Source organism: Suillus discolor, assembly GCF_016758755.1.
Source record: "Suillus discolor strain FC423 chromosome Unknown F5147scaffold_76, whole genome shotgun sequence".
NCBI lineage: Eukaryota > Fungi > Basidiomycota > Agaricomycetes > Boletales > Suillaceae > Suillus > Suillus discolor.
In genome coordinates, this window is record NW_024541323.1 from 103,238 (window position 1) to 119,909 (window position 16,672).

The 16,672-nt window shown below is 47.7% G+C and overlaps 7 protein-coding genes across 7 annotated transcripts; 3 read left to right on the forward strand and 4 right to left on the reverse strand.

Annotated features, from left to right (window-relative positions):
* Positions 1-262: 262 nt before the first annotated feature.
* Positions 263-1,558, forward strand: F5147DRAFT_755120 (ribosomal RNA-processing protein 7-domain-containing protein). Its single transcript, XM_041440322.1, has 2 exons — positions 263-1,150; positions 1,200-1,558. Exons 1-2 carry the CDS (start codon positions 292-294, stop codon positions 1,283-1,285), a joined length of 945 nt encoding a protein of 314 aa, XP_041287730.1. The 5' UTR covers positions 263-291; the 3' UTR covers positions 1,286-1,558.
* A 1,701-nt stretch (positions 1,559-3,259) lies between these two features.
* Positions 3,260-4,419, reverse strand: F5147DRAFT_642154 (flavoprotein-like protein). The gene is made up of 5 exons (XM_041433074.1): positions 4,125-4,419; positions 4,015-4,072; positions 3,811-3,964; positions 3,535-3,748; positions 3,260-3,478 (listed from the first exon to the last, which is right to left on the reverse strand). The coding sequence occupies exons 1-5, from the start codon at positions 4,180-4,182 to the stop codon at positions 3,351-3,353; spliced, it is 612 nt and encodes a 203-aa protein (XP_041287731.1). The 5' UTR covers positions 4,183-4,419; the 3' UTR covers positions 3,260-3,350.
* Positions 4,420-5,092: 673 nt separating this feature from the next.
* On the forward strand, positions 5,093-6,267 carry F5147DRAFT_404052 (putative 1,4 benzoquinone reductase). Its single transcript, XM_041429625.1, has 5 exons — positions 5,093-5,385; positions 5,438-5,495; positions 5,547-5,700; positions 5,755-5,968; positions 6,034-6,267. Exons 1-5 carry the CDS (start codon positions 5,184-5,186, stop codon positions 6,174-6,176), a joined length of 771 nt encoding a protein of 256 aa, XP_041287732.1. The 5' UTR covers positions 5,093-5,183; the 3' UTR covers positions 6,177-6,267.
* Positions 6,268-6,806: 539 nt separating this feature from the next.
* F5147DRAFT_718831 (uncharacterized protein) lies at positions 6,807-8,961 on the reverse strand. The gene is made up of 10 exons (XM_041438729.1): positions 8,859-8,961; positions 8,492-8,802; positions 8,336-8,442; positions 8,235-8,284; positions 8,093-8,185; positions 7,765-8,034; positions 7,568-7,711; positions 7,359-7,517; positions 7,127-7,306; positions 6,807-7,012 (listed from the first exon to the last, which is right to left on the reverse strand). Exons 2-10 carry the CDS (start codon positions 8,779-8,781, stop codon positions 6,905-6,907), a joined length of 1,401 nt encoding a protein of 466 aa, XP_041287733.1. The 5' UTR covers positions 8,782-8,802; positions 8,859-8,961; the 3' UTR covers positions 6,807-6,904.
* Positions 8,962-11,044: 2,083 nt separating this feature from the next.
* Positions 11,045-11,304, reverse strand: F5147DRAFT_584685 (uncharacterized protein; the record flags this gene model as incomplete). Its single annotated transcript, XM_041431807.1, has 2 exons — positions 11,045-11,166; positions 11,202-11,304. The coding sequence occupies 2 exons, from the start codon at positions 11,302-11,304 to the stop codon at positions 11,045-11,047; spliced, it is 225 nt and encodes a 74-aa protein (XP_041287734.1).
* Positions 11,305-12,001: 697 nt separating this feature from the next.
* F5147DRAFT_778812 (uncharacterized protein) lies at positions 12,002-12,872 on the reverse strand (the record flags this gene model as incomplete). Its single annotated transcript, XM_041442190.1, has 4 exons — positions 12,002-12,250; positions 12,305-12,447; positions 12,501-12,560; positions 12,635-12,872. 4 exons carry the CDS (start codon positions 12,870-12,872, stop codon positions 12,002-12,004), a joined length of 690 nt encoding a protein of 229 aa, XP_041287735.1.
* Positions 12,873-13,500: 628 nt separating this feature from the next.
* On the forward strand, positions 13,501-14,384 carry F5147DRAFT_642164 (uncharacterized protein; the record flags this gene model as incomplete). Its single annotated transcript, XM_041433075.1, has 4 exons — positions 13,501-13,620; positions 13,674-13,911; positions 13,959-14,008; positions 14,062-14,384. The coding sequence occupies exons 3-4, from the start codon at positions 13,981-13,983 to the stop codon at positions 14,382-14,384; spliced, it is 351 nt and encodes a 116-aa protein (XP_041287736.1). The 5' UTR covers positions 13,501-13,620; positions 13,674-13,911; positions 13,959-13,980.
* Positions 14,385-16,672: the final 2,288 nt, after the last annotated feature.

Here is a 16,672-nt window from a genome sequence, read left to right on the forward strand (position 1 = left end):
AAATGCTACAAGTTGCTACAATTGCTTTTACCCAGGCCTCAGGCGGCCATTAAAATTTTTGTACTGCACGAGTGACGAGTGAAGCCCACTTCCAGTTGTTCTGGTTATTTGTTGCCATAGGTTACGGCGAGAACTTGAAGCAAATCTGAGTCAAGGCTAGTCATGATGCATGATGAGCTTTAAGACGAAAGTTGAATTTCACCGGCCGTGACGGTGGAGACTCTTGTTTGTTTGGCAAAAGCCTTCGATCCAAACACCCTTGTGAAAATTGCCTCGATCTTCCGAATCGCCATGCCTGTCTTGCCGAAATGTCTATCGGGTTTCACTGTCATTCCAATTGCATATCCGAGCTCATCACATTTCATCTATGCAAGAGCTCATACCCCTCCTAAATCCAAAACGTTGAAATCTAAAAATGTTCTGCCTGAAGGACGCACACTATTCCTAGTCAACGTACCGCCAGATGCGACCGAGCGTGAGCTCACACTGCTATTCAAAGATTGTGGGACAGTAGAACGCGTCTTATTTGATTTCAACTCGACCGACGCTCCGGAAGAGCACACATCCGATTCTGACGAGGAGATGGTCGAGGCTGCTGAAAAATCCGATACTGAAGCACGACCTCGCAAGAAAAGGAAGCTCCAAACTTCCGAGCCTACGCCTCCTAAAATGATACCCCTCCCTTCTCCATCCCTTCGCACACTGCGCAAAACTGGGTCTTGTGCCCATCTCATATTTCTCGATTCGTCATCTCTTGCAAAAGCTCTTTCGCCCCCTACATCACCCAAACCATGGCCATCCTCGGAGGAGCCCCGTGGTCTCTCTCACTATATGGCAAAATATGATAATGAGCGGCCTCCGTTAGACACTATCAAAGCTCACGCAGACAGCTTTATGGAATGCTTCGAATTTGATCTTTCAAAGAGTAAACAAGAAGCCAAGTACCGCAAAGGGGAAGCAATCGTGGACGAGGATGGATTCACACTGGTCACTAGAGGAGGTGCTTATGGACAAACACTTGGCGGAGGTGTGGGCGTTGCCAGCAAGAAGTTCATGCTCACTGGGCAAATTGGGGGTAGAAAAAAGAAGGACAAAAAGAAGGAGAAGGATGCGTTCTATGCCTTCCAGAAGGCTGAAAAACAACGAAAAGGTGAGTGCGAAGTTGTTTTTCACGAGGATGTCGGTTCACGTGCCTGTAGTTATACTCGACATGAAAAAGAACTTCGAGGTGGACAAACAACGCATAGAAAAACTGAAGGAATCACGGCGGTTCAAGCCTTATTAATGATCTTTGCCAAACGTTTAGGAAAGTGGGTATAGCATATCACGAATACGATATAATGTAAGGTACCGGAGTTTTTCGTTCTAACGGGCGAGTCAATATCCCTTGATTCAGCGGGTGTGCTCCGTCAGGGTGTATACATCAGCGATCTCCCTCGCTTGTGATTATTTCAGTTGTATTTTGAAGAATTCTCTTGACAGGCCGCCGACCGTATGGGTCCCGTCGAGTGGGTGATGAACGTCAACGACAATAAATGAGTGCGATCAGCGAGTCGCCATCACACTGTTCGACGGTACTAGTGTACTGCAAAATGATGTATATCAAAACCTATGGTACGTTACTCTACGCCCTCATTTTGCGTATCACCATTCCTAAACCTTCGGGAGCGTCATCCCTCGGCTGCATTCTCTTTCATTCACAATAGCCTTGCAGGAGACATGTTGACCCATTTCTATAGGCCGTATCGGAAAAAGTAAGACTCGACTAACCCCGTCCTAAGGAAAAACCTACAGCCTACTCCTGCTTCGGTGAGGCTCATCCGTATTTGACAGGGCTGGAAAACCTGTTGCTGTTCTCCTATCACTATGCCATGGTTACTGTTCTACGCAGTATCTTTTCTTTTTCTGATACATTTCTACCCATCAAAACACCCCTTTGCAACCGTTGTTCATATTGCTGGGTTCTCGCTGCGGAATTCTGTATGCAGATGATAATTGATCCTTGCTGATGTTACCAATAGTGCGGAGACTGGACCCCGCGGCGAGTGATCAGCCATCGGGCGATATTGTCACATTCCTTTCCTCAGGGCCTCCTGGTGAGTTGGTACCTCCCTAGCGACATTGCTGAATGCACTTTCCGTGGTACCCAAGATCATTCGACTTGACATTCTACGACAAATGAGCGGACACATGTTCCACCGAGTCCTCATGGTTTATACTGCTTTCCCGCGGAAGTTGCTTTACCCGTGGTACACGCTGCTCCAGGGGAAAATTCACTGGTTGATGCGCCCATAAATTCTGTTTTTGGCGGGTTGTTCTTCAAGTTATAGCAGCGACTACGCACAGAGGACATGACTCCGAGAAAATCTCGGCCCCGATGACGCCCCCACTACTTTGGAGGTCACCGCAACTTGCAAATAACACCTAACATCTGACCGTCGAGAACATTTCAGTTAGCCCACCATCATGATCACGTGAGCTGGCGGCTTGGCTCGCCTATAAATACACCACCAGAGCTCGAAGTTCGGCACGTCGCCTTAGGCGGCCACTGATCAGTAAACTGCATGCACGAATATCGGGTCCCGTTGATGTTGCATGGTCGTATGGCTACCGACGGACCCCGACGGTAGTATGTGATCACTTCCTCACGGGTGCCCATCGCTTATCGTGACAAGACCAGGCGTCATGTCCTGCAATACAGTAGTGAATCGCTTGTAAACTGTCTGATGGTTACAGACAACACCGTGTATCTCGTTCTGTGAGTTCTCAGGAACGACAATCGCTTAGACGTTTACACATTGATTATGCGTACTAGCGATCTGACAACTAGCTCGACATCATACGTAAAGGTCCTGAGACCGAAGCTAGTGCGTCGCTTGTGTGCGTGGAATTGGTGACTGTGGTAGATTCCCCTGTTTGTTTGAAAGCGACTTGCGCTTATTCGAGTTCTTCTTGACATCCCGCGTGTTTATCGCAGCGGGAACATAAGAACTGCGAAACTACGGCGGCCCGCCACCACGGGGAGCTGCACTGTTGCAACTACTGGTGGCTTGGAAGGGGCATTTTGGTACTACGAATTAAATTTAGTTGCATGATCCACATGCATGAAGGTGTGACAGATGCAGATGCATATGGTGGCTGCGACTAAATATTGCTCCTCCTCAAGTTTGTATGTAAGGACATCCATAGCGATATTATTTTCCCATAGGAGAGGTTTCCAGTCAGAACAGCGTGCCGGAATTTAGCGAGCAGATATATGTGATTCATGCCAAATTTGATTTCTGTTCTACATATGTAACTATTACAATCATGATGAAGTTTCTGAAGTGCTGTATGTGTTTATGAATGACCTAGAATTTGTACTTGGAAACGATTTCCCAGAACCCCTTGCCTTGGATGGTAGCGAGCTCTAGTTCAAGAGCTGAAGGCTGGCGTGAGCCATCAGGGCCAGCGTAGGTGCCTGCACCCCAAGGGGAACCTGAGTAGAAGTAAAAATTAGCAACGGTCGATCACAGACGGGAGGAATAAACATACCACCGCGAACTTCGGTCATGTTAGAGAGTTGTGCGAATGTGTTTTTGTAACCCAAGGGAACATAGATAATCCCGTGGTGAGCGAGAGTGGAGAGGGAGCTGATGACGGTAGCTTCCTGTCCTCCACCTGGAGTGCCGGTAGAAACGAAGACACTGGCGAATTTGCCGGCCAAACCACCACTGACCCACAATCCACCAGTTGCGTCCCAGAAAGCCTGTGAAAATGGGGCATATAATTAGAATTTTTTAAAGAGACTAGAACGGATCAGAGACATACCTTCCACTGTGCGGGGAAGTTGCCATAACGGGTAGGAACGCCGAAGATAAAGGCGTCGAAGCCAGCAAGCTCGCTTGGTGTGAGGATAGGATAACTTGGCTTTGCGGGAGCATGCATCTTTACGAGGACTTCCTCGGGTAATGTTTCAGCGATCCTGATCAAATCCAGTAAGCGAGAGATCTGAGACTAGGATTGGTAACATACTGGTAAATGGTGGTGGATCCTCCAGCAGACTCGACACCAGACTTGACAGCTTCGGCCACTGATGAAGGTAGATTAGGATATATAGGGGATTCTGGATGATTTGTACTCACACTTGGCGATGTGGCCGTACATGGAGTAAATGACGATTGCGACTCTAGGAGACGACATGTTGTAGTGGAAGAAAGGATGACTGAAGGTATTGATAACGATCGATGATCAAGCTCAGTATTTGTATCTAGATTTCAGTACTTTGTCCTTGCTTGACAATACCTTGAAACGCATACGTCAGTGACTCAGCGCAATAGCGGTAATTGCAAAACAGTACGAATGCAGTATGTTTCAACCCACACTAAAGACCAAACCCGGGTGATCGAGCTCACCATTATCACTCATTTTATGTAAAACTGACCAAGCTGGGCGTTAACGCGAGCTCGTCATCTTGTGCCTGTCTCTTAGAAATCCCGAGAACTTTTGTCTCTCTTTGGAACAATGATGATTCATCGCTAAACACTTCTTCGCGTATGTACTATTCCTCACACACCGTTCCAGCCAAGCTTGTAGTACAACGCCCACAGCCGAATATTATCTGTGCGTTTGCCAGACGCTGAAGCTCTCAATCCAATTTTCTCACCAACATAACGTGGGTGACCGTCAACAAGCCTAGCGAAACCAGCCTGGATTCCCGGCAAGATCGACAATCATGACTGACCGGCCTCCCACACCTCGCACATAGTATTCTACCAGCAGCAGAGAGGGCAACCGAGTCCGAGATGCCATCAAACACTTTCGGTATGCAGCTTGCTGTATCCAGGGTAACTTCATCCTGATATAGCAACAGTTTGGACACGCATGTAGCACGCATGTGCATGATGTTTTTCAATGAACCAGTCGGTTTTCTGAAGGCGAGGTAGACCATCGACGATCGTATCGCACAGGAGACGTCATCGAATGGATCATGCAACGGTACGGCCAACATCCAAGCAATCTATTACTGCCTCCCTTTTATTGACGTATTCTTAATCCTGTGGTGCCAGATAAACCTTGATCTACAAATTTGCTTCGCAGGCCATTTCCCTCATCTCACGCTAGACGCGAATGTTTCATTTTAAAGGCTGACCTCAAAACCCGTTATATCCTCGCAACTGAGAAGCTAGTGCCTTTTTCTCGGAATGTGTTTCCCTGGAAAACGACAAAAAGACAACTTCACCGAGCCAAAACCCACACCTCTAGATACAAAAGCCCAAGCAAATCAACCAGAGCAACCAGTTTCTCCCCCCGTTCTCCCTCCACTTTCACCTATTTCTCCAACCAGTATGCCTGCCCCTAGGATCGCTATCGTCACTTACTCCCTTTATGGGCACATCACAAAGAGTGCGTCTTCCTCACCACACATCCACTTCCTTGCTTAATACATCATTCACAGTGGCCGAGGCCGTCAAGAGTGGTATCAGCAATGCTGGTGGTAATGCCTCTATCTATCAGTCCGTCCATATCCACCTATCAGCTATGAGCGTGCATTAACTTCACTCCAGGATCCAGGAGACCCTCTCCGACGATATCTTGAAGCTCGTCAAGGCGCCTCCTAGACCCGATTACCCTGTCCTCCTCCCTGATGACCTTATCAACTTTGACGCGTTCCTCTTTGGTATCCCCACCCGTTACGGCAACTTCCCCGTTCAGTGGAAGGTACGTTATCTTACATCTGCAAGGTTGAACACGTTCCTTAACGTACTCATACAGGCATTCTGGGACGCCACTGGCCCTCTCTGGAGCAAGGGCGCTCTTCAGGGCAAGATGTGCGGTGTGTTTGTCTCCACTGGTACCCAAGGTGGTGGACAGGAGATCACCATTTCCAACACGTTGTCCACTTTCGTGCACCATGGTCTCATCTACGTTCCCCTCGGCTACAAGCACTCCTTCCCTCAGTTGTCTAACCTGACCGAGATCCACGGTGGTAAGCCCTTGTCTCAGATGAATGGCTACACAAGCATTGATTATCAACCCTCTATTTCCGAACAGGTTCTTCTTGGGGTGCAGGAACCTATGCAGGCACGGACGGTTCCCGCCAGCCTTCACCTCTCGAAATGGAGATTGCTGCTATCCAAGGCAAGACCTTCTGGGATACCGTGGCACAATACCACGGCCACACCAAGTCCTCGTGAATCTAGATATTGATATGTATGGATTCGACTTGGATTGTATATATTGCGCACGCATAATATGAATTAAATCTCGCGCTCGTGCAAAGTCCCATTACATGGATAGATATTTTCTGATCATACGTGTTCGCATCAATACGCCATCCATCGAGTCTGTGGGTTTGTTCCCATGGGTTTGGTGCGCCGTTACCCGATTAGTATGCACACATGTGACGGCGGCCTAAAATTAATCACTAGCAACTTCCCGGACTGAAATACCTGAACTCACACAGCGTGCATGCGCGAAGATCGTATTTATGTGAAAGCTGGGCCAACTGTAACCACTTGCGTACATGCTTTGAATCACAGGAAAGTGGGTGCTCTTTGACGAGTCTCATGCAGCTCCCTAGTAAGATGCTAGCGAACACTGCGCTACCGGATAGCATATCTTGAAGGTGCTAAGCAGCGCGCGTCATTCCGTCATGATCGTATCGTGGCTCCCAATGCCCAGTACAGGAAGCTCCTGAAGATTGCAGGCACCCTCATTTAGAGTCAACCCTGTGGCACACGGCCTCCGTGTCCCAAATTGCAATAGTGCAACGATAAACGCCAGCCTGATCTATTTGTGCTTAGATAAACTCATGGGCGCGCTGGTTGCGGAGAACGGAAGATGAAACTGATTGGTGGCAAATCGTACGGAATATGAAGAAATTACTAATCAGTGCCAAGCGGTTTACTTTAGGGCCTTTGGATCAAGCAAAACTCATATCTTCAGCCCAGTTGCCTGATGGACGGTCTCCAAATGCGCCATCTTCATCCATTGCTGGTCCCCAAGCTGCGTCATCCTTACTCTTGACGGCCTGAATATCTATTAGCATCCGTCCACTAACCAATTCGATCCCCAAACGTCAAAGCAACGTGGTCGAGCAGAAAATAGTGTCGGAGCCGACAGTGTTCGCACGTCGAGGACACACCTTTGTCAGATATTCTTTGTTCCTTTCCATTTCTTTTTCAAGCCTCACAAGAAGGGCGTCCTGCTGCTGTGCCTGTGACAGCACTCGGTCGACATCAGTCTTCTCGAATTTCACTGGTGGGTCCGAGAATGACACAGTCCCATCTGCAGACAGCTCCGCGGAGATTTCTGAGCACTCAATCTAGCACAAAGCATCAGTTATTCGTACGATTCGCCAAGGGAAAAGAATCCACCATGCTCAAAATCAGAGATTTCACTTTATTCTCGTCCGAAATTCCCACCTCTCGTCCAATATCGGATAAATGTAACGTCAAATAAGTGGTTGTGAGTTTCTTTATGGCCCAGCGGGGCGCACGGTCGAGTGCCTGAGTAATGAGACCAAGAGTTCTTTCCTATACGCGTGGTTAACGATACACAGATCCATGCGCTTTTAATATCTTACATTGGCGAATAGCTGCTGTTCGTTTTCAACTATCGTGCGAAGGTAGTCGCGTTGCAGAGGATATGCATTCGTAAAACTTGCATAAGGAGTTGCCTTGAACAATCGCATAAGAATCGGGTGCATGTATTTGGAAGGAGGTGATGTCTGACCAGTCAGAGTGCGTGAGCGAGCCGTTCACCCATGGAGGATACTCGTACCTTTCCGCGGTATATCAACTGGACGAGGACCAGCTTCTTTAATGCTTCCATTTGAATAGCCGAAGCCGCTGTGCCTGGACTTGATGCGCAGATCTCAAAGAGTTCTTCTGCAGCTGACCAGTTCTTTAGCGCAGCAAGTGCGATACCGCCGGCATAGTGGTATACCAAATTATCGTGGTAGGTCAAGTCGGAAAGTGAGAGATCAATTGTAGTGATCGAATGAGCCAGGACGGGGATTGCGGCTGAGAAGTGGCGAGTGGCGACGCAAATCTATAACAATTGCTGGCGATTCAGAAAACTGGACAGTTATCGCAGCTGGCAACCTTACCGTCAGGAAAATAGGGTGGATAGTGGTGAGATGTGAAAGGGTTGGAGGATATTTTGCGAGCAAATCAGATAATGGCGCGATTGCAAGTTTGGGCTAAGAAATTTGAGATCAAGTGGAGAGCTGAGTCAATAATGTATCTTACATTTCCTTCAACTTCAGCGAATTGTCGTATTCCAGTTGCAAGAAGTGTCACTGGACGTATATGACCTCATTGTACCACCACATAAGTGAGAATAGGCTAACCTCGATCCGGAGCAACACGAGCATGTTCGGGGATAAAATCGCGGCAAAAACTCTCGATATGGTGCCACAAAGGCTTATCAGACGCGACAGTATGCAGTCGCGCGGACCTTCAGGAGATCGGTGTGCGTAATGAAACTTCCAATAAGACTCACTCACAAAATGTAAAGCATACCAAGCGTGTGATCTCGCGCGTTTAGCAGAGTCAATGGATCTTGGCTACCTGGCAAAATGCTGGCCAGCAGGACTTCTCTGACATCTTTGGATGCGCAACTCCTCAGATATTGGTTTAATTGGGAAGGACTTGACGTCGATGTTATGGTCGCGACAATAGAGGCTAATGATACATCACTTGCAGATTGACCAGCTGCGTTCGATGATGACTGTGCAGGGCTGGTGGTTGACGTGGCGGATGTAGGTGGTGGAGTAGGAAGACCTGATTGATTCATGACACAAAACTTTAACACCAACTGCATTGATATAGTCAACGATATAGATATTGTCAAAGAGGTAAATGTTTAGATACCGAGGATTATCCTTAGTGCGAAAAAATCAGAATGAACGGTTGTTGAGACCAATTGGATGGTAGTTTTTTGGTCGAAGGATGTTACCACTCCTGTCACTGTACTTATTCAGGTTGAGAGAATGTTTCAATTGCAGCTCCTGATCGTCTGAATGCTTACCTAATCGACAACGACAAGCCGGGTTTGCGTTTACTTTTGTCCCAATGGAATCCAAATTCAACCTCAACTGCTTAGTCTTAATTAGGCGACCACCCCGGGCCTGTCGAGATTGTATCGACGAAGGCTGTTGGTAAATTTGATCAAGGAAAAGAATAAGCGTGAATTCGATCTAACTTGCATCTCATGCTATGGAAGGTGCACCGGTGAGTAATGGACTGGAAAATTGCTGGTGCTGACCGTATGATACTTGAAAGGTTGATATCAATCCGAAGAAGAAGTTAGATCTCCCGCCTGACGCCGAGGAGCTCGTACGTTTACCCGCTTACTCGACTCTCCAAAGTGTTCACCGTTAGACCGGATGATGAACACCTTCATATATTTGTGGAATGCTAGTACGTCTTTCATCTTATGTCTAGTAGAATTGTGATAATAATGTGCGCGGATGTGAGCATCCGCATGAAGGTATTGATAGGTGTAACAACTCATACAGAGGGTCTGAACGGTGTAAGGTGGCCTCATGTACATTTTTTCCCGAGCGGGTACGTACTTCTTGGGTAAAACAGTCCACCAAATTTCCAAACATACAGTATTGATCAGGGGCTTTGTAAGCCACACGCGGTTCTGACATTTCCCGCACTTCCAAAGTGCCAGGTCTGTGCGCTGACATATAGATAGCGCACTCTTCTTTGTAAGTCTTTTTGAATCTTTTTCGTCTCGTACCGTCACCTTCGGCACTCGACGCTTCGCAAACTTGAAACACACCTCACTTTACTTCCACAACCTTCAACTTTGGTTCCCCTCTTCGTCAGAACTGAGTACGGCATTCCTACAAAGCCTTCATACCACCTCGGGTTCGACTTCAGGTCTCATCAGGATGGCTGATTTCAATGTTCGGGGGTTCACCAAATTCTCTTCCACGTCCATACTGATTTTTCTATGTAAAGGTTCATGAAGATATGGTTGAAGGCAAGCTGCACGAGGTGCTAGACAACTACGTCTTGAGTCGGTCCATCCCTTCCTGGCTCATGCTGATAGGATAAAATATAAGGCAATGAAGACGATGGAAGACCTACAAGCTCAGACCGCTCTGAACGCTGAGCGCGTCGCCGACTTGGAGGTGACCATCAAGATTCTGAAAGACGCACAGAGAAAAGAGCGATGTTGTATGTGAGTAAGATTTTACGTGACTTGGATCAAGTTGCCAACATCGACTTAGGAACGATGCCATCAAACTAGCGTTGTTTTACATCAACCGAATCAAGCATCACCTTGATGACGAAGAAGTTAGAACGTTCCGATTTTATCATGTAAACTGACCTCGAGAGCATTGACCCTTGGGACAACATCAATGCACCTCAGCCAGCCCCTGGCATTCTTTTCCGAAGCTGGCTATCAGTTACGAACGAGGCTATTCAAAACGAATGTCACATCCTGGAGGATTATATGCGTTTGATCACAGAGCGCATCACACTAATGCAAAAACTCCATAGGCAGATCAAGAATGCAAATGATTAGTTTACCGGTCTGTAGTCTGTCATGTACCGTCTCGTCAGGGAGTGGAATAATACGATGTTTGTTTGAGCGGGTGCATACACATCGAATTTGTACGCTGTGCATAGCGCGTAGCAGCACTCCCGAGCAAAGCACTACCAGTAACAAGTGATTGTACGACTGACAGGAACAGGGATGTTATGATATATACAGGAGTCGCTTGATGTTGGCTGCTATAATCAACATCCCCGGGCCGCGTTGATAGTGTCCAAACCAAATTCTTCTCGTCTTAGGAAGCAGAGAGTTTTGAACGTTCAACATCAAAGCTGAAGTCATGTTCAGATGAACGACAATAAACTTCACCAGATTTCCCTCATTCTGCAGTCAACAAACGTGACCTTAATTCGCTGTCCAGAGGATCTCCGATGTAAGCTACGCGGCGTCAACCTGAACGCTCTCACCTGTATGCGTGACCTGCTGCACGACTTCACCCACAGCCGAACCGTTACCACTCGAGTAACAACCTCCGGCACACACACTAGGCCCGCCTTCCACACAACAAAACACTTTTCCATAGCTCTCGCTCAAACGTGCGCGCTGACGAACGGTAAACGTGTAGAGATTGAGTAGTCTGCGTGAGCTTTCCCGAAAGAAGACCGACTATTTGAAAATTATTTGAGATAATTATAAACGACAGGATGTCAAGAGCACGTACCATCGATCGATCGCCCACTTCTCTACCCGACTCAGTTCAATCTGCAGGATCGACGCGACCTCTGAACATGGCAGGTCTTGCATATGCCCGACCAAAATACAGTAGACAAAGATTCTCACGGCTCCACGCTGAGGAACATGGTCGTAGGCTGAATGCACGGTTCTGCTGTGATACCCAAGCGACCGGATGTGTTAGTGAACCCAAAGTTCGAAGACTTCTTTATGCATTGTACGCAGGAACGTCCAGCAATCTGGGAGGACCTCCATCCTAAGAGACACCTTGACTCTCGAGGCACTTGTGACTTTCCTTCCTTCCTCCATATTTCATGTCCCTACGCTAGTACCGTAATAGTAATGGCTTCCGTGAGCATAGTACTAAGAGGTCAGCAGAGGACAAATAGACTTACAAGCTGTCGAGGATCAGCTATTTCTTCAATTAGCCTGGCTCGGGGACGGCGGAGGATAATGCACTCACGTTCTGCCAACTTGAACATATCGCAATTACATTTGGTGAGGAAGACTCGAACGTGAGGAAAGAATGATGTACTCACTCTCTGTGAACAGATGAGCGACGACAGTAGTTAGTGGTGCGCGGGCTCCATGAAGGAAGGTCCGTCCCATCCAATGTCCTCGTGTTTGCTGTGGCACAGCCTCATCGCTGAGTAGACGAAGCACACAGGTCGGCGACCACACCTGTGACACCCACGTATTTGTAAGCTTAGGCTTACCATGCGACAGACGCACCTTGCTGACTCGTTGCTGATCGGACACTGCGTCTTGTTTATCGGATATTATATAGGATCCTGCCTCCATACTGTTTCTCCACCATATTAGCAAGCATATCAAGGAGCTCTTCGTCGGCGTAGCCCTCGAAGGTGAATCTATGCGGTACACAACTCGGAAGACCTGGATTATGGCTGAAGAATTTCTCCATCTGACGGCTGTAGCCGGCAAGGATGAAAACAAGGCTTCCAGCGCGGTTCTCCATCTCTGCTAACAGGAAGTCCAGAACATCGGTACCAGACCCGCCCTATGCGCTAACTAGCTGATAGGCCTCATCGATGAATATGGCACCATCGCCGACTTTCATAACGTCCTCGATGAGCTTCTTTGCACCACCGACGCCATCATGTGCCAGGCTGGCTCCTGTGATTTCCTTGAATACGTTTCCTAAAAGTACTTGTATTGATTCGAGAAACTGGGCATATAGCCTTGCGACCGTTTTCCCTGTAGAAAATTTTAAATTAGCGCAAGAAAATTACACGAAGAAGGGTTCCTACCACCTGTCCTTGGATTTCTCAAGAGCGCAAGATTCAGATGCTTCTTGTTCGCAGGTGTTCCTTGATGTTTCATCAAGTCTAGCTTCTCCTTGGTTTGTAGAACTTGCGACTTCACTCCGTCATCGCCATAATACTATCAATCGCGTCATTGTGCTCGCCCATGAGCTTCTTCTGCGATTCCCAGTCGTCACGAGCAGCAGAGCTTTTTTGGCTACCAGGAGGTTGCGAACGAGTCGATGAGGGATATGAGGATTGCTGTGAGGGAGAGGTCGTTGGTTTGGATGCGTTTGCACTGCCGTCTTTCAAGGAACCTGCTGTTTGCTGCGCGCGGACTTTTGCCTCTTGGATCTCTCGTTCCTTCTGCTTGAGCATAGCCTCTCTTTGCTTCGCAGTATCTGCAATAAATGCAACACGTAGAACAGATAAGAAGGAAGGCAATGAGCAAAAACGCGGACGGACGAATAGCCATCATACATGGGAGGTCCGCTATAGTCCCGGTCCGCTCTTTTCATCACATCAATTAGAGCCTTTCTTGTATATCTATGTTGTCAAGCTCGGACAAGCTAACATGATCAGAGTCACGGTGCACCTCCAAAAAAGTCGTAAGTGTGTGCATGGTATTTGATATCGAGAAATTATGGGTATTCTTGGGAGCGTGCTGCGAGGGCGCGTCCTCTGCGACAGAAACCGGACTCGTGTTTTGAAGTTGGATTGTTTGAAGGCGGAGTCTGTTGAGAGGAGTATCTGGAGAATCCGTGGAGCACTGGAGACCGCATTTTCGTATCTTTAGGACCGAATTTACCGCACGTTGATCATTGTTTGATTGAGCACACAATTTGTCGCATGTGAGTAAACCAAAGTCTTATGGAGATTGAGATTGACTTGGCATTGCAAAGTTCCGAGAACTATGACGGTGGCAGTAAAGCACACTCATGGAAAACGGACCAAATGATGTGATCCCCGCTGTGCGTGGCGGGTACTACTACTAGCTTCTATTTCACGCAACATTCATAACGTCTTATCAATATCAGTTCCGTGCCTTCTCCCACAACATGTTATCTGACAGCAGCACCAGGATAGCCTATCCATGTCAACGACGGTAATAACCAAGCAGTGCGAAGTTCGTAATATGTAAATTCTTCTGAAAGTCTGGAATGCCTTGCTCTTCTTCAGCTTTGCAGCCTTCTCGTCTCGGTTGCTTTAATCAATATTGCACCCTTACTACGTGCCTATGCTGTATAAACCTGACGCCCACTGCAAATGAGGCTATGGGTCCTGTGAGTCGCTTCTGTCCTGTTGACTTTGCACGGTGTTGATGCCATGTTGGCGGTCAAACTCGGCCGTTTTTTGGCTTGAGCAGTGCGCATCAAACGAGCGTCATTAGCAATTTGTCGGATGGTTTGAGAAACCGGTAAGCAGTCCAATATGAATGGTGATGTCGGACTCACAGACATTCAGGGTGGTATTCGCGCAGCTCGCAATGGAACATCCTTGTATCCTGCTTCTTGGTTTGTTCTTTTTTGACTCGTTCCTGGCAATTGACTAATTAGCTACGAGACAGATGAGCTGACGAGCCATTTGGATATGACTTCCATCGATGCACTTGCACTTGCAATCAAGGACTTTGAAGGTGGCGTGGTGATTGTGTCAAGCAACTTCCTTTTGATCAGTCAAGTTGCTGAGGAGCTTTGGGAAGTCGCTGATAAGACAATTCACAATCTAGCGAAGGACGAGATCAGCATTGTCGACTACAAGAGGAACCTTGTGAAGCACAGTACGGTTTCACCCCCCTCATCTGATCGTGTGCTAATTGTCATGCAGGTGAGGCCCAATTGTAAAAGGCCAAGGCTCATCAGCAAGAGCGCCACTAAATGGAAGAGATAGCGAGTGCCACAGCCCTGTTTCTTTGTGTACATATACACACCGTACACTACACCCCTTACATGGGCCACACACATGTTTTGCCATCACAGACGTCTTTTTTCATTCGACTGTCGCACAACTAGCTGGATCTTACATTCATGTATTTGTCATGTTCAACTTGGGCCACATTTTCGCTTTTAGATGTCTTATTGGGAGTCTGTGTTTAGCTATGATTAGATTGTTTGATATCTGCAGTTGAATGGTATAACTCGGAAGACCCATACATACCATGGCATTGAACGGTGACTTCACAGGGTGTGGCCTTGGGAACTAATCATAAAGCACATGTCATACTGAAGACTTTCACAGTGATGCATAACTTTTAGGAGGAAGCAGTTGCTTCGGTGCAACAGTAACAACACAATGTACTTGAATCCAATTCTCATTGTAACTTCCCAGTCAAACTAATAACTGCTACTTACCAACCGATGCTACATTATACTATGAATTTGAAAAAGGTGTAATGGACCAAAGCGAGGTCAACTGTAACTACCTACTACTGGTGATGTGCTATTGCTACAACCCAAGTGAAGAGTCCTCGATGCATATTAGATCCATGAAATGAACAGTTTATGAGGTGGTGTGTTCTGTGACACTGTCTGCATTGCATCACCTCGTTGATGGCCAGCCAACTCACATGACTGTGAAACCACTGAAAACCTGTTCACATTGATATATTGATGTATTTGCTATGATACATATGCCTGAAGTGTGGCAGCCTTAATCCTTCCACTGAACAAAGAGATGATGTGATTGCCAATGGCCAAGCCTGATAAAATCAACTGCTCGAGGATCCGCCGCGACTGCGCTAGTCTTTTAGGCGTGCTGGTCGCTGGTAGTCCTCATTGAAGGCCGTGATCTTTGTCTTTCGAGACGAGGAGAAGCTGGTCTGAAATGTGTGAGAATGGGAAACAAGGAGGAGATCCGTCTGACCGTCTGAGGAACCATGAAGCAAGTACTCTAGGGGAACTACTGATGGTATACGAGGACAGTTGTAGGGTCTTTCTAATCGACTGAAAGGTCAGGAGCCCATTCAGTCACATAGTCCATGTTATACAGACAGCCGAGGTTGAAAATATACCGTTCCACACAGGCTAGCGGATATCGGCCGATTGAATGTGTCTGCCTGAGTCTAACATTCGGCCGGCCGGCTCACTGACAGATGATTTTAACAGCTGGGCCTATAAATTGTGATGCTCGATATTAACATGTTGGCCAGTGTCCAGGAAACAAAGGCGGCGCAGTGTGATACTGTCATCTGGGCCCATGTAGCAAATAGTTGCTGTGTGCACCGGTCAGCCGATGCCAAAGGTCGGCATGAAGCCATCATGTGGGCCGATGTAGAAGATATTTCAGGTGCATATCAATAGGCCCATATGGAACACATTGCTTGTGCGTATCGGTCCGGCAATATTGGGTATGAGGCCATCAGGTGGGCCGATCACAATGAACAGCTGATGCAATCGGGTGGGCTAATGGAACTGATAGCATCAGTTTGGCCGATAAAGATGAATTCCCGATGCTCTCAGGTGGGCAGATAACAATGAATGGCCTGACATAATTGGGTGGGCCGATGGAACTGATAGCATTGGTTGGGCCGATTGAAGCGAATTCCCGATGCTCTCAGGTGGGCGGATAACAATGAACGGCTGACAGAATCGGGTCGGCCGATGGAATCGCAACCGTCGGTTGGGCCTATGGAAACGAATTCCCGATGCAACCAGGTGGGCCGATAGAATTGAGACCATCAATTGGGCCGAGGGAAATGGATTCCAGATGAAATCAGGTGGGCCGATAAGAATGAAAGGCCGATGCAATCAGGTGGGCCGATAAATTTGAGACCATCGGTTGGGCCCATGGAAGCGAATTCCTGACGCTGTCAGGTGGGCCGATAACAATAAATGCCCGATATCATCAGGTGGGCCGATGGAATTGAGACCATCGGTTGGGCCCATGGAAACGATTTGCCGATGCTCTCAGGTGGGCTGAGAGTACTGAATGGCCGATGTAATCGGGTAGGCTGATGGAACTGATGGCATTGGGTGGGCCTATGGAAATGAATTCACGATGCGCTCAGGTGGGCCAATGGAACTGAAGCTGTCAGGTGGGCCAATATAAACAAATGAATCAGGTGGGCCGATAGACATGAAGTACCCCTACGCCATCAGGTTGGCCGAACAGAATGGATGCCTGATGAAGTTGTGTGGGCCGATGAGGAGCACCATATCATTCTATCAGGTGAGCCGGCA